We start from the raw sequence: 23,398 nt of genomic DNA on the forward strand, positions 1-23,398 counted from the left end.
GTGGTGTCCCCATGTGGGGTTTTCTATGTACAAAGACCAATTTGAGCGCCATGTTCAAGATAAGTGACCATAGATGAAATTTACTCAATAAATAATGCATGGTTGTGTCACGCAAAGATATCATAGTCATCTATATAGTGAGAAAATACCAATGCTATCGTATAGGCACCTGCATATTAAAAACTTAGTCTTCACAACATTAATGACCATAATCATGGCGATACAATATGTACATACTCCGTATTTCAAGTTACTAAGATCTAATACAATAGGAACAATATTATTGTCTTCTAAAAAACTGCTATAGGAGCAGTTGATTTATTTTTTGGCTCCTAGGACTCATTTTTTACATGGGTTTGAATTGATTTGTTTTCGTGGAGTTTTCCTAATCGAGTGATTTCTTGATGATTTGGATTAGTATGATTGTTCATATGGAGACTCAAATTAGTATATATAAAGATATGAGAACAAAATGTTATGATGTGGATGTAGCATATCACTGTATCATCCAAGTGCTGGCCACGCCATATATATATTAGACCATTCCATCCACCAAGTAATCAACTTAACCTGAGAAAATAGGTGTTTGTTGAGCTCCAAGATGGCAATGACCCTCGTCACCATGAAGCTCCTTATCGATTCCAGCCCGCCACGCCCGCGCGTGGTGTTCGCGGAGGCCCACAAAGACGCTGTCGACTTCCTCTTTTCCCTCCTCACCATGCCATCCGGCACGGCCGTGAAGCTACTGGGAAAGGATTCCATGGTTGGCTGCATCGGCAACCTTTACACCAGCGTCGAGAAACTTGATGATCCCTATATCCAGCCCGGCGCTGTCAAGGACGCCATGCTAAGTCCTACCGTGCTGTCCCCTGCAGCGAAGTCCAACAGATCTTTCTTCCGCTTGCCGGAGCCATCCCCGGCCATGAAAAGATTCTTCAGATGCAGCGGCTATACCTACTCCAGCTGCCGCAACTACGTTACGGAAGAGAGAGGTGCTCGGTGCCCGATGTGTGGAAACCAGATGTTGGCGGATTCCCAGTATGTGCCATCTGAGCCTGTGACCCAAGAAGCGAAAGGGTTAGTGCAGGGTGGCATGGTGACATACACGGTGACAGATGACCTAAAGATATTTCCCATGTCAAACATCTCCAGCATTGCGCTGCTCAACACCGTCGCGGTGAGGGACCTAGGTGCGCTCCAAGAGAGGACTGTGCAGATCGGGTACAAGGAGGTGATCATGCATCATCTACCACTGTCTCTCAATTCACATGCATTTTCTACCATTTTCTTTGTGGAACTGTCAACTGTTCCGTCATGCATTTACAGGGTGTGGAGATTCTCAAGACCTCGCTAGTCCAAAACTGTCCTAACTGATGTTTTCCTTGGCAAGAAGACTTAACTTCGTTGAACAACGGCTGATGATTTGAATCCCTCAGATAGCGTGCTTGAGCTAGCCTTGAATCGTATGGACGTGTACGTAGCTTGGCCTATGTTGCTAGCTAGCTTCAATAATCAGGTTGTTATGTCCTTTCTTCGTGCTTGTACTACTATTGTTACTATATATGCATGTTTCTAGTACTATTAGCTGGCAAGTAGATCTCGCTTGCTGGTTTGTGATCTGCACTTTCATTGTGCTAAACAGCTTCTAAATCTACGCTTTCAATACGATGTGGAATGGCATTTTGTGGTCTAAGATGAACATAAGTTGAACAATACCATTTAATTAAAAAATCAAGTTGGATCATAGCATGATGGAAGGTCTTAAAAAAAATAGAAGAACAATGCCAAGCCGCCCCGCCTAGATCCATAGAGCACCATGCCTGGTTGTGCCATAGACTCAGTCTGCCACCTGATCTGGCCAGGGTGTTCCAAAGAGCACCGCTGGCCATCGGCAACGGAACATACCGCAAAGGCTCAAAGAAGAGGGCACCTAAAACTGAAAAAGCTTTTACCACCACCACCGAAATCGCTCCAATGCCTATACGAAGACGCATCTCTTCAACATTCCTGGCCGACCGTGAAAAAACTCCACACGCTCCAAGATCGTGAAAAAACTCCATCTGCCATTGGACAAGCCGGTGCATGAATAATTTGAAAAAAAAAAGTTATGTTATATAATGTTAGTTAATCCCGATAATTTTGGCATGATTTTGACCCCTAATCTTTGTCATCCTAGATACAATAGATACTACTAGTGGAGTGCCCGTGCCTTGTCACGGTAGTTTACGTTCTTTTATCACATATGTCTTTTATGTAAATATAAATTACAATTAAATATTCACAAATGTTGAAAAGATAGCCACATACTAATAAAAAAATCAAATATGCTTATAGCCATTGCATTTTAAAAGACGCTTCTAATGGGAGGTATATAATTGCGCCAATCCCATACCGGTGTCGCCCCTGATCTTGGAGCAGACCCTGAGGTAGCACAAGCATGATATCAGAAGCTGAATAGCGTGCCGGTTAGGCCCACGACGTCAGCTAAGAAAAGCACGGCCATCGCGACACGACCAGCCTTGTACTGACCAGAACCCAGAATGACGCGCTCTTGCTGACGCCGAGCACACCCTCGCCAACGTCGTGTATGTGGCCACCTTGGCACCCACACTCACCGACGGGAGGTTGAGGGTGACCTAGGACTTGAGCGACATCAGGTACCCAATGACGCCCATGAATCCGAAGCTGAGTTTGCTTACAGTTTAGCAAACGGACAGTACCTACTTGCAGTGACAAAGGACCCATTATGGCAAGCTATGGCATTTGTCGTACCTTAATCTTGCCATTCTTATATGGCTCGACAGAGTGTATTGCTAATAACTCAAAATTTTGCACCTTTTTGGTCCATGGTGCATGACTTTGCCATACCTAATGTTGTGGGTATACTTCATGGGTGTACCATCGACAGTGCCTAGATCCGGTAAGCCCGGGTGGCCCACAGACGGTGATGAGGCATGTGGCCCATCGGGCGGCCCAGTTGCTGTTGATCATGAAGGAAGAAGTCCAGCCCAGGATCAGTAAGCTGGATCCGTACCGACACAGGAGTAACCCGGATCCATGGAGGCCCATGAGGAATCCGGATCCAGGACGACGTGTAGGGAAGGCGGATCCGTGACGTGCACGGCAAGATATTGTACCGTAGCTAGGCAGTCTGTAATCCGGCTAGGACTCTCCATGTAAACCCTAGATCCGTGCGCCTTTATAAGCCGGATCCCGGGAGCCCTAGAGGCACAACCACAACTCATTGTAACAACGCGAAAGCGCCTAGATAATTCCAGACAAGCAGCAGTAGGCCCTGTCATCGTGCAGGTGTTCCGAAGCTGGGTAACTCGCGTACCACCGTCCCGTGTGCACTCCGCCCTATGGCCCCTACTTCTTCTCCCCCTCGTGAGGATCCCTCCTCCGAGGTACCGTCGATCAGGCAACGACAGTTGGCGCCCACCGTGGGGCCTGTGGCGTCTGGAGGCCGGAACCGGGAGGGTTCCGCCATGGGAAGCTACGACGACACCATCGCTGTGGGGCGCGTCCTTTACGCCGGGAATCTGCCGATCGTCCCTCCGGATGAGTGCTGGATTCCGGCTAGGACAAACCCCGTCAAGCTCTCCATCGTCCCAATTGGCGGCATTCACATCTTCATCGGGAAACCGTCGATTCCGACGGAAACCCACCGGTAAGTAACGCAGACGCGACCGCCGCGAGCTGGACGGCTGTCGCGAAGATCCGATCTGAGATGCAGGAGCTTCCCAAGGAAGATTCCGCCTTGGATCTGGAAATTTCAAAGCCCACCCAATCCGCCCCTGAGCAGGAAACAAAGGTGGAAGACCAATGCAGATCCGCCTGGGTCTCCCAGGTGTTAGAAAAGCAGAGGTGCCACTTCGTACACTTCTTGGCCCATACCGCCGGAACCGCCCCTCAAGAAGACGGAGCTGGTCCTGAGCAGGTAGAGGCACCGGAAAACGGCGCAGATCCGGATCAGGCTCAGCCTGTCGGAGAAAGCGAAGCTCCGGTTGAAGAGTCGATTTTGGGCAATCTGAGCCCAATTTCCGGAGATACCCCCTCCATGGAATCTGATAACTTCGTCCGCAAGCTGGGGGAGTACGGTTTCGGCGATCAGCCTGAAGTCGACTCCGCCCAGCCTAAGCAGGTTCTCGCAACGGTAGCAGTGCTGGGACAAACTGGATCTGGAGACCAAGTCAGCCAATCCGACCCTCAACCATCCCAACAAGGATCTCCAATGTCTCGGGTGCGACCCCAAAGGGATTCTTCCTCGGAGGAAATCCTGTCAGCAGAAGAGGTGGCGGCGCGAGCAGTTCTTAACACACCTATAACCCCGGGCGACGCCGCAGATCTGGAGGCTCTAGAGACCGCCAGAAAGGAAATGCTGGCCACAGCCAAGAGGCTCGCCGATACCGAAGCTGCGTTAAAGGTAGGAAGGGCAGATCATGCAGCCTGGCTGGAAAACTTCGATAGACAGGACCGCGAGATTACTGCCACACTCGAGCAGGTCAAGAGCATGAGGGCTGAGTGGGAAGTAAAGATGATCTATGCGCGAGGCGGAGGCCGATCGTATTGTTAGAGAAGCAATTCCGCCTCGCGGGATACCCTTCAACACGCCCGCAGATCACCGGCCGCTGGAAACTCCAAAGGACAACATGCGAGAAGCAGCGGAATTGCTGAAGAAGAAGGACGAAGAAGTTGATATCAACTATCTCCGCACACTTGTCGCTTCAGCAATGCGAGCAGCGAGCAAGGCGGATACTCCGCGCAGGTTGGAATCCAATCCGGATAACTGTGTATCTACCGCGCAGAAGGACGCCCGCACCGATCGGCATCCCGACGATGAATCACACACCGGATCCTCGGAGCGCAGAAGAAGGGCCAGGGAACACCCAAATCCGATCCCCGTTCCCTCACAGACGCCTCCGTCGGATCCAAGAAAGGGAAAGGAGGCGATGTACTCCGGAAGAGACAAATACCGCAACCCCTCTCCTCCGCCCAACGGTTACCCGCGACCCCCTCGCCGCCGTAGTCCAGCCGGAAACTCCAGGCCCCCAGGGCATGGTGCGATTATTATCCGCGACAACGTGCTGCCAAGAAACAGGAACAGGGAGCGATCGCCGGAACCTCGCCGGAACCAGAACAATGTTCATGAGCCCGAGCCCAGGAGGAGTCGGAATGAAGACCGCGGTCCAGAGCCTCGCCGGAACCGCGATCCAGAACCTCGTCGGAGCCGCGACCCTGAACCTCGCCGGAGCCGGGACCCAGAGCCTCGCCGGAGCCGTGACCCGGAGCCTCGCCGGAACGACCAGGGTAGCCAGCGCCAAGGCGAAGGCAGCCACAGGAGCCGGAGCCGGCACCGGGAAGGCCGAGGAGATTCGGATGGCGGAAGCAAAAGTCGGACCGCCCACCTCGCAGGTCTCCTCACCACCACCTAGCGGTGGCGGCGGAGGTGGAGGCGGAGGCAATGGCCGGAGATCTCGCTCTCGCTCAAAGTCTCCTCGCCACGGCTCGCGCGACGCGCGGGACCGCCTTAACGAGTACAGAACCGACTACATTGGTCCGAAGTGCTTTGGCAGGATGATTCGAGAGGAACCAAAGCCAAGGATGAACCTCAAGCTACCCGGAAATCTGAAGCATTATGATGGCACCGAAAGGCCGGATACCTGGATTGAGGATTACTACAATGCTGTAACCTTCGCCGGAGGAACCCCTAACATCGCCGCCGCATGCTCCAGTTGTACCTTGTAGGTCCAGCCCGGATCTGGCTCAGTGACCTCGAGAAGAACTCCATCTTTTGCTGGTTCGACCTGAAGAACGCTTTTGAGAAACACTTCAGGGGAACCTACAAGAGACCCGCCACAACAAGCGACCTACAGGCATGCATCCAGAAGAAGGGCGAAACATCGAGGAACTTCCTCACCCGATGGTTGGCATGCAGAAACGAGTGCGAGAACGTCGACAACCGCACAGCAATGCACGCTTTCATTGGGGGCTTGCAGCGAGGAGGATTGCTGCGACACAAGCTAACTTGCTTGGTCAATGCAAATAAACTGACGTTGGATGACATGATCACCATCGCTAGCGATCACACTGCCGCCGATGACGACGCGGGCGGTGATCTCGCGGCCTACGGCAATCCCCCTGCATCAACAAAAGAAGAACCGTGACAACGGCGGCAGCAGCAGCCATAAGCGCAAGAACCACGATGACCGGAAGAGTGGCGGATCCGAGATGGTCGCCATGGCGTTTCAACGCGGAGGTCCAGGGAGGCGGAAGAGGACGCGGACGCGGAGGCGGAGCCGGCGGGGGTCGGCGAGCATACCTCCGAGGTCACCTGCTGCCGGATCCCGCGCTCCGCAAACCTATGAGGAGTACAGAGACATGCCCTGCCTGGCCCATCTGGATCCGGTTACAGGGAAGTCCACTCATACCAACCGCAACTGCAAGTGGGTCAATGATCTAAAGAACGACCCGGAGGCCGGATACAAGCGCGCCCGGAAGCACCGCCCTCGCGGAAAAGGTGGCAAGGGCAAGAACAAAGACAAAGAGGATGACAGTTCCGAGGCGATGGAGGAGGATGATAACTCGCCGGATCCCAAGGCAGGATCCGCAGGAAAATCCAACCCATTCGACAAAAAGAGCGTGGGGGCTTACCACACTTTCCTCGGAACCCCAACAGTACGCGCCTCCAAGTCAGCTACCCGGATCCTGAACGCCATAGTTCCGGCTGTGCCGCAGTACGTCAGGTGGTCGGAAATCCCGTGCACATTTGATCGGAAGGATCACCCCGCAATTGTGCCAAAAGAATGCTACGCCTTGGTTGTAAGTCCCCGCATAGATGGGTATGACTTCTCCAAGTGCCTCATGGATGGCGGAGCCAGCTTGAACATCATGTACCTGGAGACTCTAGAGCGGATGAACCTCACCAAGGAACAGCTCAAACACAGCACCACTGAGTTTCATGGTGTGGTTCCGGGTAAGAAGGCAAACTCCCTCGGCAGCATCACACTTCCCGTGGCTTTTGGCGATGTTCATAATTTCCGCGAAGAAAAGATCACGTTTGAAGTTGTGCCCTTCAAGAGCTCCTACCACGTCATCTTCGGCAGGCCCACCTACCACAAGTTCCACGCAAGAGCGTGCTACATCTACAACAAGCTCAAGATTCGGGTCCTAAAGGTATGATTACCGTATCCGGAGACTACAAAAAGGCTCATGAGTGCGAGTTAGGCGAAGCCGCCTTCGCAGAGTCTGTGATATCCGGAGAAGAGCTGAAAGGCTACAGAGCCGCGGTGGATCCGACTGAGATGCAGACCACCAAAAAACAGATCTCCGAGCAGAAAACCTCCTTCAAGCCCGCGATAGAAACCAAGAAGCACGACCTCATTCCAGGTGACTCTTCCAAGCAGGTTTCAGTCGGAGCCAACATGGACCCCAAATAGGAAAGCGCGCTCGTCGAGTTCCTCCGCGCTAACATGGATATCTTCGCATGGCAACCTTCTGACATGTCCGGAGTACCTAGGGAACTCGCCGAGCACTACCTCAACATAAACCCGGGGGCCAAACCAGTGAAGCAAGCTATGCGACGCTTTGGAGATAAGAAGCGCCGCGCCATAGGAATGGAACTAGCAAAGTTACTAGAAGCAGGTTTTGTAATAGAAGTTATCCACACCGATTGGGTCGCGAATCCCGTCCTTGTACCCAAAAAGAACTCTGAAATACTAAGAATGTGCATCGATTACTCTGGCTTGAACAAACATTGCCCGAAGGATCCGTTCCCCTTGCCGCGCATTGACCAAGTCATTGATTCGACGGCGGGGGCGGAACTTCTGTGTTTTCTTGATGCGTATTCCGGGTATCATCAGATCCGGATGAAGGAATCCGACCAAAAGGCGACTTCGTTCATTACCCCGTTTGGTACTTACTGCTATGTTACTATGCCTTTTGGTTTGAAAAATGCAGGTGCTACTTACCAACGTACGATGCAGCGGTGCTCGAAGGACCAAATTGGCCGGAATGTGCACGCTTACGTCGACGACATCGCGGTCATGACCCGGAAAGGATCCGACTTGATCAGCGACCTCACGAAACCTTCGACAATCTCCGCGAGTACAAGATGATGTTGAATCCGCTGAAGTGCGTCTTTGGCGTGCCAGCCGGAAAACTCCTTGGCTTCATAGTCTCTCACAGAGGCATTGAGGTTAACCCGGAAAAGATCAAGGCAATCCTGTGTATCAAAAGGCCAACTTGTCTCAAAGATGTGCAACGACTAACTGGTTGTGTTGCAGCAATCAGTAGGTTTGTTAGCCATCTTGGCGAGAAGGCGCTACCTCTGTACAAGTTGCTGAAGAAAACAGACAAATTTGTCTGGGACGACGCAGCCGACGCAGCTCTTCGAGGGTTGAAGGAAATACTTACCTCCCCACCTATCTTGGCAGCTCCAGCAGAGTCAGAGCCAATGCTCCTTTATCTGGCAGCTACCAACAAAGTCATCAGCCTCGTCATCGTGGTGGAGCGAAAGGAAGAAGGTCATGAATATGACGTCCAGAGACCTGTCTACTACATAAGCGAGGTGCTGACGGAGTCAAAACAAAGGTACCCTCACTTTCAGAAGCTCGCCTATGGAGTGTTCCTGGGCAGCCGGAAGCTGAGGCACTACTTCCAAGAGCATCCAAGCAATCGCTAGAGCAAGGCTCCGCTGTCAACAATTCTCAACAACGCCGACGCAACGAGACGTACGGCTAAATGGGGCATCGAATTATCCGCCTTCGACATCGCTTACAAGCCCAGGACTGCGGTTAAATCCCAAGTCTTGGCAGATTTCGTTGCAGATTGGACAGAAGCTCCGGATGCAAGTCTGGAGCCGGAACCAGAAACATGGGTCATGCACTTCGACGGATCCAAGCAGCATCAAGGCTCAGGAGCCGGAGTCACCCTGAAGTCCCCTACCGGAGAAGAACTGCAGTATGTTCTGCAGATCCACTTCGAAGCTACAAACAACATGGCGGAATATGAGGCTCTACTACACGGTCTGCGCATCGCTAAGGAAATTGGAATCAAGCACATCATATGCTGTGGAGATTCCGACCTGGTGGCACAACAAGTAGCCGGAACCCGGAACGCGAAATTCTGTCATGGCGGCCTACAGAGACGAAGTTGACGAGATCGCCAAGTGCTTCCTCGGATACGAAGTCAAGTACGTCAGGAGAGACGATAACACAGCGGCAGACATGCTATCCAAGCTCGGATCCGGCAGGAAACAAATTCCGCCTGGCATTTTCCTGGAGCATCTCCGGATACCCTCAGTTAAGGGCGCTAACCCGGAAAATCCAGAGGTGGCAGTGTCTCCGGCTAGGGAAGTGATGGCTATCATTCCGGCTTGGACACAGCCTTTCCTGGACTACCTCATCGATCAGAAGTTGCCAGAGGACGAGGTCCTCGCATGACAGATCGTCAGACGAGCAAGAACCTACACAATAGTTGATGGACAGCTCTACAAACGAAGTGCAGCAGGGGTATTTCTTAAATGCGTCTCTAATCAAGATGGCATTGAAATCCTCAGAGAGATCCACGCAGGGGATTGCGGGCATCATGCCGCTCCTAGATCACTCGTTGCAAAAGCTTTTCGGTTAGGTTTCTATTGGCTTACAGCTAAAGAAGACGCTGATAAAATAGTCAAGACCTGCCGAGGCTGTCAGTACTACGCTACTCAGCCAAACGCTCCAGCCCAAGAGCTGAAGACCATACCTATCACCTGGCCGTTTGCGGTCTGGGGGCTCGATATGGTTGGTAAGTTAAAAAGATCATCTCCTGGCGGTTTTGAGTACCTCCTGGTCGCCGTTGACAAGTTCAGCAAATGGATCGAGGCTAAGCCAGTGAGAAAAGCCGATGGTGCTACGGCACTAAAATTCGTCTGCAGCCTCGTGATGAGATTCGGCATCCCACACAGCATAATCACAGATAATGGCACAAACTTCGCTCAAGGAGAGTTAAGGGATTATTGTGACACAATGGGGATCCGACTGGACCTTGCCTCTGTGGCTCATCCACAATCTAACGGTCAGGTTGAAAGGGCTAACGGTCTAATATTATCGGGAATTAAGCCGCGCCTTGAAGAACCGCTGCGACGAGCAGCCGGAGCTTGGGCCGACGAGTTGGAAGCTGTTCGTGGAGTTTACGAACTACCCCTAACAGATCAACAGGGTTTACCCCATTTTTCCTGGTATACGGATCCGAAGCCGTGCTTCCTTCCGACATCATCCACGACTCACCGCGAGTTTCCGCCTACAATGAAGAAACAGCTGATGAGGCCAGACAGCTATCTGTGGACCTGATCGAGGAAGCTCGGAACTTAGCTGACCAGCGCTCCGCCATTTACCAGCAGAAGCTCCGACGCTATCACAGTCGTCGAGTTCGGAAACGTTCCTTTATGGCAGGAGACCTGGTCCTCCGCCTTCGACAGGTGAAAGACCATAAGCTGCAATCTCCATGGGAAGGACCCTTCGTAGTTAGCAAAGTGCTTCATAACGGGTCATACTACCTTGTTGATTTCCGCGAGCTGAGGGATAGACCTGCTAACTGGCACCGGAAACGCAAGCGTGAGGATCCGGATGACATCTACGATGAAACAGATCGCCCTTGGAACATCGCACAGCTACGTCCTTTCTACACTTAGCATATATTTTCCGAGTCCTAAACTCTGTAATAGTTATACATGATCAATGAAATAAAGCTTATGGTTCACTCTTTGAGTCTTTTACCTCCTTTACGGGTTCATTTTAGATCGTGTATGTTTTTTCCGACTAAAACCGCAGAGCTGGATATTTCCGCCTAGGCGTGTATGAAAGTTGTGATTTTCAAAAATTGTCCTTTAGGACGTAAGCTTAAGTTTTCTGATTAAGTTGTTATCTGTTGCGAACCCGTGGATTCCTAGTAGCGATTTCCGGCACCTATGCCTGGGGGCTTGTTTCCGCGGTTATGGACGGACTGCCATTGGGCTTCGTCGCCGCTGGCGAGCGTTTCCGGCTAAGGTCTTCCGGCTCGTGGAAGGTCAAGCGGGCAAGCCGGAAAATAACGAAGTCAGCACTTGCTTTCCGACATAAAACGAAACATGCACATAATATTTAACGGATAGCAGGATAAGTGTTTCCGCCCCATGCATAATCGTTTCGTTCCTAGCTACTTAAAAATTTAAAGTCTTATTACAAACCCTCGCTGGGGCCAAAATGATGCATTGTTTTTCCCGCAGGAATAAAAGTTTTCACTCCCCCTTAGCCGGAGAAGTCTTGCCCTCTGGATCCTGTTCCTTGGCGCCTTCGGCCGGAGAAGACACGTCTTCTTCACTTTCTTTCTCTTCAGAAGCAGCGGTGCTGGTCTTGGGTTCCTCTTGGGGAGCATCCTTGGAGCTGGTCCAGGTAAACTGGGTTCCGGATTCCGCAGGTCGCGCCTTGGCCTCGAGTTCCTTTTGAAGTTCCGCTTCTAAGGGCTCGTCCGCAGGGAGGACGACCTTGTCGTAGAATTCCTCGTGCTGGATCCTGCGCGCGATACGGGTGTCGTAGCCGCTCACTGCATCCAGCAGCGCGCCAACATCCGCATCCGGAGGAACGCCCGTGGTCACTTCATCAAGATCAAGACCCGGAGTATGTGCTAGGCACATGGTCAAGGCCATTGCAGCTGCGCCTCGGGCTGAAGATGCTTGCAGATCTGTCACCAGCTCCGGCAGAACATCCATCTTACCAACAAGCTTGCGCACGTCGCAAGTGCGGCTCCTCTTGATGTTCAAGTTATAGCATATCTTGCGGGAGGCGGAGATGAGATCTTTGCAGTCATCGCCCGCGAGTTGCAGAAGGTCGTCCCGTGGGAACAAATTCCGGCGCTGTTCCGGGTACCCAAGCGGCTCTGCATAAAAGATAATCAGGATATAAGCACGCAATTTGAGCGCAAAGTAAAATAAAATCGGAGCAAATATCTTGACAAGGTTCCGATATCATACCCAAGATGTTCTCATTGAGCAAGTCCCAGTGCTGCTCCGCCGTCTCCATATATTTCCGGAGTCCATTGAGCTCTTTTTGCTGTCTCCTGATGGTCTCGCTATCAGCATTCTTTTTCAGTTCCAGCTCGCCCTTTTCCCTGATATGCTCAGAGTTTTTCTCCGCCAGCTGCTTTTCGGCCTGCTCCCTTTTAAGTTCCGCCTCCTTTAGCTTCGTCTCCAACTCTTGGTACGAGGAGCGCAGGTTCTCAAGTTCAGACGAAGCTGTTGCAAGGGAGGAGGATGCGCCTATAATAACATAAGTTAACAGCAAATTTGAAGTCGGAATTTGGTTAATGACGAAGAAGGCGGAAACCAACCTTGGGCGTCCGCCAGTTGTTTGGCCAGTTCTGCATTCTCATCCTTCAGGGTCCGGATATTTTCCGCTCGACTCGAAGTAACGCGGCGCTGCAGGGCAATGTTCTTGTGCAGCTCATAGTGCAGCGCCTGTTGTTCCTGTAAAATTTAAACAGTGCAGGAGTAAAAATTCCGCCTGTAGCAGTGGTTTCTTTTAAAGCATCATTGCCGGAACCTTTCCGCCATAATGCTTGGGGGCTACTGGTCCATTCTAAAAAACTTTCCCGGAAGTAATCTTTCTCTAAGCATCTAAGCGCTAACTACTTTTTGAGTTTCCGCTTACATGCTTGGGGGCTACTGGGGAGTACCTTTTGCTTGCAGATGAGTTGGTCGCAGAACTGGCCAACGTTTTTCTTGAAGTCCTGGATTTCCGATGTCCTGGAATCAGGCTTCCCCCAGGCGTTGTTCAGCATGGCGTTGAGCAGGTCTTGTTCAAGCTCCCACTTCTCCGCCTCAGTCAGCTTGTTGAAAAACTTAGTGGCATACGCCTTGGGGGTGGAAGTGGTGTCAGCCGGATCTCCAAAGTTCTTCGGAAAAACGACCATGTCGCCAGCGCCCTCTCCAGCTTTCTCGGAAGAAGTTACTTCAACCTCTCCTTGGCCTTGTTTTTCCGCCTCTTCTTGGGCAGGGCCTTTGGCCTTAGGATCTTCTTCGCCCGCATGCCCGCTGCTAACCGGAATTATTTCCGGTGGAGTGTTTGCGGCAGGTGGGGGAGATGGATCAGCCTGAGGGGGCGACGGTTGGGGAGTTGGGTGGGAGACGCTTGGTGGAACTGGAGTAGAGGGACCAACAGCCGGAGATTTCTTCATGTATTTTGTGATGGGCTCCTGGCTGGTGGTCCGCGTGGCAGCGGTTTTCGGATTCCTGCAAACAAGTGAAAGGGTTTAGACAGGAGATAATTTCGCTAAAGTTAAAATGGCATCATGTTCGGAAACTTACGGGGCGCCGGGGATGATGGGGCGTGTGCCCTGGCCAGCTGTCGAGAGCATTCTTAGACGCGCACGCTCCGCTTTCCTTGAATCTAGCGGAGGTGGTTTTGTCGTCTTCGGTTTCTTGGCGGAGGCCTCGCCGCTAGCTCCGGCTTCAGAGCCGGAAGCTTTGGCGCGGGGACGCTTTGTAGGTCGAGGGGCCGCCTTGCGGGGTGCCTGGTCCTCTTCCTCCTCGTCGTCTTCCGGAGCCTCCTCCGCCGTGTCGCCGGTGACGGGGACGCGAATGATGGTGCGGAAGTTTTCCTCCGCCAAAGTGTTGAGCTGGAAGGAAAATGAACAAGAGTTAGAGTTAAACATCAAAAAAACTTGTGAAGTTTGAAGCAGCGAAAAGAACAAAGCTTACCGGAGGACACTGGTCGTTCGTGTAAATGTCCTTGAACAGTTCCGGGACCTGTTGGCCCCTCGGAATCTTCACCAGCGTCTTGATCCTTCTCTTCAGAGAATCGGCCGGGAGATCGTGGCGGGTAACCCGGAGAAGATCGTCCGCCCCGGTATAAGCGCACATCAGGCGCGCGTTGTAGCGTAGAGGCTGGATTCTCCGGGAGAACCAGCTAAGTGTGAGCTGGGCTCCGGTCAGTCCGTCGTGGACTAGCCAGGAGATTCTCCGCGCAGCCTTCTCCAAGGTTGGGGTCAGGGCGAGTGGAGGGACAAAGCTCCAGCTTGCAAGTTCTTCCGGAGGTTCGTTGACGAACTGGGGCAGGCCTTCGTGGACATCCGGAACAGAAACATTCTTCTCATAGAACCATCCGGCATTCCAGTATCGGTCGGATTCGTGTGAATCGTGGGGAGGATACATACGGTTAGGGTGGAGCATAAACGTCATGCTTCCGCAGTTCACCATTGCTTTGTCCTTGGTTTCTTTCTTCACTCGGAAAAAGAATTGCCACAACTTGACATCTGGCCGGATCCCAAGATGTCCTTCGCAGAGAGTCACGAAGTTGGACAAGAGAAGGTATGAATTTGGGCAGATGTTGTGGGGCTGGAGCCCGTAGGTGTTGAGGATGGAGAGAAAAAATTCCGAACAGGGAAGTGACAGCCCGCGTTCCACCCAAGCCTTAGTCATGACAATTTCTCCGGCTTCTGGCTTGGGGACGTCGGAGTCACGAGTGAAACTCCAATGTGTGGAGATCATGCCCTCATTCTGGAGCTCTCTAAGCTCCACGTCGGTAGTTGCGCAAGGCCACCATTGACCCCGTTCTCCTTCGCGGATCCGGGCCTTGGACGCCTTCTTGTTTTCCGCCTCCTGCACCTTTGCCGCCATCCGAGCTTGTCCCTCGAGTTCTTCTTGGAGCTCTTGGAGGGTAGGGATCCGGTTTGGAGCGGTGCTGGAAGATGCGGAAAAAGGTTGAGCTAGTCTGATGTCGGAAACATATGGCGGCAGGAATGATATGGGATCCGGGCATATGGGTTCTATTTGGTTGGGATCCGGGCTACTCGAAGAGCTACCAGTACAAAGTGACGATTCGAGTGGCATGCTTCCGGCTGCACCCATACAAAGTGTTTGAGTACCCGGATCGCTAAGTCTATCTCCTACACTAGGTTGTCTTCTACAAGGCCGGCGTACTTACCGCTAATGGCGCGGTGGCTCGACGGAGCTCCGGCGAAGATGAGGTCGCCGAACTTGAAGGAAATCGACCCGCGTGACCACGAATCGGCGGTGGAGCGAGTTTCTCGTTCAAACGTGGGAATCTTGGTGCGAGGGGAGCCTTGGTTCGGCGGCGCACGAAGTTCACCGTGGCGAAGCTCGCCGGAACCGAGATCTGGCGGGCGGCGCGGCGCGAGGAGGAAGACGATGTGGTGAGAGGGGGTGAAAGAATGGATTTTTACCGGGCCGCGGGGTATTTATAGGCCGCGCTCGGAGATTCGGGATCCGGATCCAACGGTGGAAACTGAACGGTCACGCCGTTGGATGGATGACACGTGTTTAGGTCAACTGCGGTAAAACGACGTGGAGGTAACTTAACCATGCACTCCCGAAAATTCCGGCTGAAGATTTGCATCTGCGAAAATTTAGCGCGGGAAATGAGGAAGTTGTGCGCGGGAAATGTGGAACTTCCGTTGTTAAGTATGATCTGAAGATGAAGAATTTCCGGAACCGTTTGAGTCTTTTAAGATTCCGGGTAATTCCGTGAAAATAAGTTGTCTCTCATTCGAGCAGGGAGTAACCCGGAAGTGTTCTTTGGAACGTCGATGGATGAAGTCCCGCGGGATGGGAGCATTTTCCGGCTATAAGTTGGAAAAAGAAGAAAATGCAAAGTTGGAGTTTTTCAAGTTTCTCCGCGTTACCAACGTTTGCCGGAGATCATGATGGACCAGCGAAGCGGAAACTGCAGGCGAAACTCGGAGAACTCTGGGGGCTACTGTTGTGGGTATACTTCATGGGTGTACCATCGACAGTGCCTAGATCCGGCAAGCCCGGGTGGCCCACAGACGGTGATGAGGCATGTGGCCCATCGGGCGGCCCAGTTGCTGTTGATCATGAAGGAAGAAGTCCAGCCCAGGATCAGTAAGCCGGATCCGTACCGACATAGGAGTAACCCGGATCCATGGAGGCCCATGAGGAATCCGGATCCAGGACGACGTGTAGGGAAGGCGGATCCGTGACGTGCACGGCAAGATATTGTACCGTAGCTAGGCAGTCTGTAATCCGGCTAGGACTCTCCATGTAAACCCTAGATCCGTGCGCCTTTATAAGCCGGATCCCGGGAGCCCTAGAGGCACAACCACAACTCATTGTAACAACGCGAAAGCGCCCAGATAATTCCAGACAAGCAGCAGTAGGCCCTGTCATCGTGCAGGTGTTCCGAAGCTGGGTAACTCGCGTACCACCGTCCCGTGTGCACTCCGCCCTATGGCCCCTACTTCTTCTCCCCCTCGTGAGGATCCCTCCTCCGAGGTACCGTCGATTAGGCAACGACACCTAAGTTTCAAACAAGACTCTATATTTAATTTAAAAGATAGGCGTTCAGGCATTTTTATAGATAGACATGAAGATACCGGAGGTGAGACCGTGCATCATCTACCACTGTCTCCCAATTCACATGCAGTTTCTACAATTTTCTTTATATGGATTTACAGGGTTTGGAGATTCTCAAGACCTCGCTACAGTCCAAAACCATCCTAACTGATGTTTTCCTTGGCAAGAAGACTTAACTTCGTTGAAGAACGTACGGCTGATGATTTGAATCCCTTAGATAGCATGCTTGAATCGTATGGACGTGTACATAGCTTGGTATTTGTTTCTAGCTAGCTTTAATAATCAGGTTGTTACGTCCTTTCTTCGTGCTTGTACTACATTTTTTTCGAGGGATTCGTGCTTGTACTACTAACGTTACTATATATGCATGTTTCTAGTACTATTAGCTGGCAAGTAGATCTTGCTTGCTCGTCTTCTGATCTGCACTTGCATTGTGCTCAACTGCTTATTAATCTGCGCTTTTAATGCGATGTGGCATGGCATTTTGTGGTCTAACATAAACATAAGTTGAACAATACCATTTAATCAAAAAGTCAATTAGGATCATAATATGTTGGAAGGTCTTAAAAAAGTAAAGAATGCCAATACGGTGTTTTGCAAAGTAAATTGCTACATCCATTCCAAAATATATGATGTCTTATATTTAGAAATAGATTTAGTAATTTCTATCAACTAGCGCGGACATGAGTTGTGGTGTTTTTTGTTGGCTGATTCGGGCGCAAATAATCGGTTGGTTAATGATTGTTGTGTGTAATGGATTGGTAGTCTTGCCTGAGTTGGTTTAGGACCAAGCCTTAGTGCCGCCGATGCTAGTTCTTACCGAACATCCACAAGCCTTTATGGGTATGGCTTGGCTCAGTAAGGTATCTAGGAACGGGATTGCACAAATCACTATGAAAGATAGTCACAGAGGTAGCTAGTCCGATGGAGCACGTACCTTGGTAAGTGGTTGACCAACGGTCAACCCAAGGTAAAGTTTCACCCTAGACAATAACCTATCAAGAATATATCCTTGACTTTGTATAGGTACATAGTTGACCCAACGATAGGTGGTGTCAGGAATAGGTTGTCAAACAGTCTCGTTGTGAACACCTAGCCGATACACCGTTGGAAGTGTGCTCATTAAGCATTGGTTGACATGTGGTATCATCTGTGGTAAAGCTATATACAATCTATGCATAACAAGGCAAAGGCCACACTTAGTTAGCATCATGGTTTAACTGTTTTCCAAAAGATTGATTTTGGGTTGGGTATCAGTGACCAATTGTATTATACTTGACCAATTGTATTATACTTGAGGCTACACCTTCATGGAGTTACAATGATCAGATTATGATGGGAGTATGATTGGTTTATTAGCAAAGCTAAGATTGGATTAATCGATGAATTATCTATCATGGTATTCTTGGAGATTTAGATTAGGAAGATGTGACGCCCCAAAACCGGTACCCTCCGGATTCCGGTGATCTCGCCAAAATCCGCACGATATCGATTCTGGGAAGCCCTCCTACACGACGTGCGCGAGGAATCACACATGTGATGCAAGAAGAATTAACACATCGTAGTAACCATGACACCAAGTTCACGATGGAACCCACAAAAGAGCATATATATTACAACAACAACTCCAACGAGCCAAGAATACAAATATACATTACAAAGATCCAATTCATATAGAAAGTCGAATGCGTCCGAGTACGAACAAGAGTACAAATTGGACTAAGAGTCCTGAAGATAACCAGATGGCATCCATAACCCTGCCCGAGGCCAAGCCGAAAGGGTAACCTTGCTAACGTCGTCATCTCAAACCTGTCCAAAAGAATCGGGCCAACGGAATGGCAAAGAACACCACTAAGATGCCCAAGTCCTTCACTCTCAAATTCCAACAAAGCTACAAAAAGCTATTTGGGGAATAAGAGAGGAAGAACAAAAAGTAGTATGAACACCAAAATTCACACCAAGACCTAGATCTAGTATGATCCCCTCACAAAGACTGGGATTTGATTGGTAGAGTAGTATATCTAGGTCTTCTCTTTCTTTTCCCAAAAAGATGCAACAAGATTAGAACGGGGGAGAAAAAATTTCAAGCTCTGAAGATAAACAACAATGGAAGAGAGCACGGGAGGAAATCCACAAAGGAATCTCAAGATCTAGATCTAGAAAGATTCCCTGACTAGAAGGGGATTTTGGTTGGTGGAATTGTAGATCTAGATCTCCTCTCTCTTTTCGCTCAAAAATATGCAAGAATCATGGAGGGATTGAAGAGGAACAAAGCTCAAGAGGGTCGAGAATGGAGGTGAAAAACGTGCTCAAGAACTTGCCAAAAGAGATGGTGAACCGTTGGGGAAGAAGGCCCCTTAAATAGGTCTCCGGAAAACTTACCATTGTGATTTTTTGCGGGGGGGCGGATGGTCCGGGGGGTTCGGGTGCGGATGGTCCGCCCCTACCATTAAAATGGACTTCTGCGCGTGTTTGCGCGTACCACTGGTCTGGGCCGGACATTTGGGACCGGATGGAATTACCATCCGGTCTCGTTTGCGCACTCCCCTGGTCCGGGCCAGATGATCCGCCCCCCCGGGGGCGGACCGCCCCCCTTAAAACTGGCAGAACACCGAAACTAAAACGACCATAACTTGAGAATCCGGACTCCGTTTTTGATGATCTTGGGCTCGTTTCGAAGCTAGCAACAAGCTCTACAAGATCATGCTGGGAACCATCATAGTCTAATAAGGGAAGGCAAAAAACAAATGAGGAGAGGTTAGACATATCTAAAAAGGCATACCGATAAATCATCCAACTTGAACACGTAACATGTGATGCATCCGGAATCCGTTTCCGATGAGCTAGAGCTTTTCATGAGAATGAACACAAGCTCTAAAACATCTCATGGATAAGAATCAACAACAACCAAGAAACACAATGCAATGCATGCAAGGGTTTGAGCTCTCTCCGAACGATGCGACCAAGTGATGCATTCGAGAGCCCTCTTGATAGAGTGGCCAACTATCCTATCAAGAACAAACCTTAACCTTGCGCATTCACTCGATCTTGATGATGATGATCTTGACCGCTTCAAGATGGAACTCCTTTCTTGATTGTGCTTGCTTGATGAAGTCGTTGCGGAGTCGAGGGCGGATGATCCGGCCAAGTTGGCCCGGATGCTCCGGCCCCTCTAGAGAATATTCCTTCGAGGGTTGGATGAAGATTCCCTTCGCCTCGTTTGCTCTAAAACTTGCGCATGCCTCTGTTGGGGGCCGGATGTTATTTCCATCCGGGGGGCGGATGGAAATAATATCCGCCCCCACTCACTTCCGCGCGGTGCGAAGTCGCCTGGTGCCGGCCAAACGAAATAAGTATCCGGGGGCTGGATGGAAATTCCATCCGTCTCCTCTTTTCCTTAGCACATTCCAGGCCTCAGGGGCAGGATGATCGGGGCGCTTGGTGCCGGATTGTCTGGCCTAGAGTTTCTTCAGGCACTTGATCTTCTTCATCTTGCCACCTTGAGACCAACATATGGCTCAAGCATTGCCTAGCGAACAACCCAAGTTGAATATTTAGAACAAACTCCCCCATAATATATGCACGTGTGAATGAACTTGAATTTCATTGCATATATTGGCAATTAAAGCCTTGCGGAGTATACTCTAAATATTTAACCATGCAAAGAAACCAATGCAAGGCATGAAAGGCAAATGCTTAAGAACCAAACAAAAGCAATTCCCTTAAACCCACCAAACTTCTCCCCCATTGACATCGTTTCTGAAATGGGCAAAAAAAATTGGAAGATCAATATAGTGAGAGTTCCTCCATAAGGTGTGCATTTCTCATAATGTGAGTAAAATTAAATGCACGTATTCAATGACGAATACTCGGAGGAAATCATTATGATCTGAAGTTGGTCACTCCGTTTATCATTTGCAATCCTCTTCGGTATTTAGCATTGTATTTTCATTAATGGAGAATTTTCATATTTTGCTATTATATTGAAATTTCATAAACTGAAAATCAATTGGGCCATTGAATATATCTACCATCATCCATCCATTTGTACCTATCGTGATAACGGCATCATGTCATTCAATGTAGTGGGTTATACACATTGATATGCGCATTTTACATCATTCAGGTGAGCATATTTATGGAACAACATTATAGCGACATATGCATTCATGGCTGTTAGGCACCTCTCGTGTTGTAAGAAAAGTGATATTTTACCACCATCTCTTCTTAATAAGTAAGACCAGCGTATATGATTCTACTCTGTTTGAAAGTGAGGGAGAGATAAAAATTAATGTGCCATTTTCTTTTTAATATTCTCCTTTATCAGTGGTGGAGGACATGGACACCTGCGCTGCCCTCACTAGCCAGGAGTCTTTTTCTACCCTTTTGATTTTCTATGCCTAAATAATGTGTGGCATGTATGTATGTCTTTCAATATTAGTTATATACCTTCTGCTCAAAGTCTAAAATATATATATACACATACACACTCATTTTGTCACATTCGGTCTAACTAAATATTTTAGTAGCCATGACTTTTGACATTTGCTTTCTCATTTGTCATTCCATGTATACTCGGTAATTAGATTAAAAAAGTAAAAAAATGTATACTCGGCAGTCCATACTTTTAGTTTAGGTAAGCCATGACTGGCGGGTCCCCACCCATTTTTCTTAAATATTATTTTCTTCGAAAAATTATGAAAAAATCACAGTGCTTACTAATGCAATCAAATATTTGATATCTACAAAATTTCATACAAAAATATGAAAGTTTGTAGATTTTTTTTTAACAGACCACAAAACTGCAATTGGTGGGACAAGATTATAATAATTTAGATTAATCGCAGTAACCGAGATAAAAGAGATAATGATGGTGTAGATTAATTTCATTAACCAAGAGAGAATACAATGTATAGTGTTCCACGAGTATATTCGCCTAATTTTGCATGCATGCATGTGCGATGTGCCTGCCATTTTGGAGATAGAGTATATATGCTTGCGTGCATGTGTGGGACACAATTAGACAATCTTAGAGAGCCTGCGGCCTTGCCGGTAGTATTTCCATTGGAATCATGTTCTCACTCTATCTTCTGGCCAAGAAAGCTTAAAGAATAATCTGGTGACCAATGTTAAGGTTTGGGTAGAAGGACCGGCAGGAAAGATTTATTTTTTCAGATAGAGAGAGAGAGATATATCTGCATCCATATTTTGCTACAAAGCATCACAATATTATTGGTGACGGTAAATTTTCGGTATTGAATTACCAACATTTTTGTTTCTCCAAAACTTAATCGGTGATTTTCATTCATATATTCTCCCTTATAAGTGGAAAAGGAGCTGGACACCGACTGTCACCCCACGAGCCAAAAAATAATTACTGGAATTTTTGGCATGTGCAAAAAAATTGTAAGTCCAGGTATAGGTGAGCTTGTGCTGCCTATAGGTCCAAAAACGGTGCCCTACTAACCATGTGGCCTACCAATGTGCTGGTTGGAAGCCTCTATGGAATATCTACGATGTTCATCCTTCTTTATTTCTCAAAGCTCACTCTACAATCTTTTGTTACATGACCTGTGCATATATATGCACGTTCAACCGACCCAAAAGCATCTAAACCTACTCGTACGTGGACTTAGACCCGGACTCGCTTCAAGCTAGCTAGTAGTACTAGTATTAGGAAACTACTAAATAACCTACGACTAACACTAGTACTCAGAATCCTAATATCCTATTAGGCCACTACCTAAACTCAACACATGATGTCAGACTAGCCGGACACAACACGACTTGGAAACTTTGAGACAAAATTATTTCTAACATGATGTTCATGCTTTCCTATGGCTGTGTCTCCTCGCACAAAATTGGCGCCAGTCTGATCAGAGACTCGGAGTAGCCACGCGATGTTTGTTTGCCATTGCATGGTTGGGCAGATAACGACGAGAGGATGCTAGCCATCCAAATAGACAATGGCGACATGTACGTGGAAAAAGAACATGAGTCTAAGAACGATAGACGAAACATTCCTGTCGAATTTGTCTCTCATATAATTTTTAATCTCTGTACCGGATGATGTCCTAGCCGGAGCAGCAGGGGTGACTGCAGCTAGCGGCCGGCTGTGCCTTCGAATGATCGCACTAGTACCTGGCAGATTTCCCTTTGGCAAGCAACTGAATGAATCAAAGGATAGTAGATGGACTGATGGAGATATGATCTGGGTTTGGATCGGCAGTGTACAAATCTCGATTGAATTAGCCAACTACTAATCTCGATTAAAGATAGTGATAGACGGAAATATCCTTTTAAATTTTTTTTAGGGGGGTGTACCCAAGCACACTATATATGTGTGTGTGTATATATATATATATTAGACCATTCCATAACACCAAGTAATCAACTTAACCTCAGAAAATAGGTGGTTGTTAAGCTCTCCAAGATGGCAACGTCGCTCATCACCATGAAGCTCCTCGTCGATTCCAGCCCGCCGCGCCCGCGCGTGGTGTTCGCGGAGGCCCGCAAAGACGCTGCCGACTTCCTCGTCTCCCTCCTCGCCATGCCGTCTGGCACGGCCGTGAAGCTAATGGGAAAAGATTCCATGGTTGGCTGCATCAGTAACCTCTACACCAGCGTCGAGCACTAGTAGAAAACAGGGCTTTCGTGGGAGCCTTTTGTCGCGGGCGCGCCTGCACCCGCGACAAATGGCGTGGCCACGTCGCCCCGAAACCATTCGGAGCAAGGCGGGCCTTTTGTCGCGCCCTTTTGTCGCGGCCGTATAACAACCCGCGACAAAAGGGGTCTTAGCTTTGGCGCCCCCTGCCAGCACCCCTTTTGTCGCGGGTCGTAATACGGCCCGCGACAAAAGGGCCATGCCTATATATACTCACAGCCAGCTTCCCCCTCCCCCCCCACCTCCCTACATTTTTTTCCTTGGTGGTGAAAGGTGGAAGTGTATGCTAGCTCATTTTTTCTTCATGTGCACAAGAGGTGTTTGATGAAATGCTTGTGAGGGATGCCACTTGATTTTATTTGATAAGATTTCTCCTTTTTTGATCC

General features: G+C 49.4%; 1 protein-coding gene across 2 annotated transcripts; it reads left to right on the plus strand.

Annotated features, from left to right (window-relative positions):
* Positions 1-578: 578 nt before the first annotated feature.
* LOC124708511 lies at positions 579-16,687 on the plus strand. 2 transcript variants are annotated; one of them, XM_047240196.1, is made up of 2 exons: positions 579-1,231; positions 16,450-16,687. In XM_047240196.1, exons 1-2 carry the CDS (start codon positions 602-604, stop codon positions 16,522-16,524), a joined length of 705 nt encoding a protein of 234 aa, XP_047096152.1. In that variant the 5' UTR covers positions 579-601; the 3' UTR covers positions 16,525-16,687. The 2 variants fall into 2 exon arrangements, with proteins under 2 accessions (XP_047096152.1, XP_047096153.1); XM_047240197.1 differs by lacking the exon at positions 16,450-16,687 and adding an exon at positions 1,327-1,623.
* The last annotated feature ends 6,711 nt before the right edge of the window (positions 16,688-23,398 follow it).

The sequence above is a fragment of the Lolium rigidum genome, chromosome 4 (assembly GCF_022539505.1).
Source record: "Lolium rigidum isolate FL_2022 chromosome 4, APGP_CSIRO_Lrig_0.1, whole genome shotgun sequence".
In the NCBI taxonomy this organism is placed as follows: Eukaryota; Viridiplantae; Streptophyta; class Magnoliopsida; order Poales; family Poaceae; genus Lolium; species Lolium rigidum.

Excerpts from the sequence above, each read along its gene's own strand:
- LOC124708511 (XM_047240196.1), top strand. The coding sequence starts at position 602 with ATGGCAATGACCCTCGTCACCATGAAGCTCCTTATCGATTCCAGCCCG. Across the intron at positions 1,232-16,449 it reads TGCAGATCGGGTACAAGGAG|GGTTTGGAGATTCTCAAGAC; the intron begins GTGATCATGCAT and ends ATGGATTTACAG.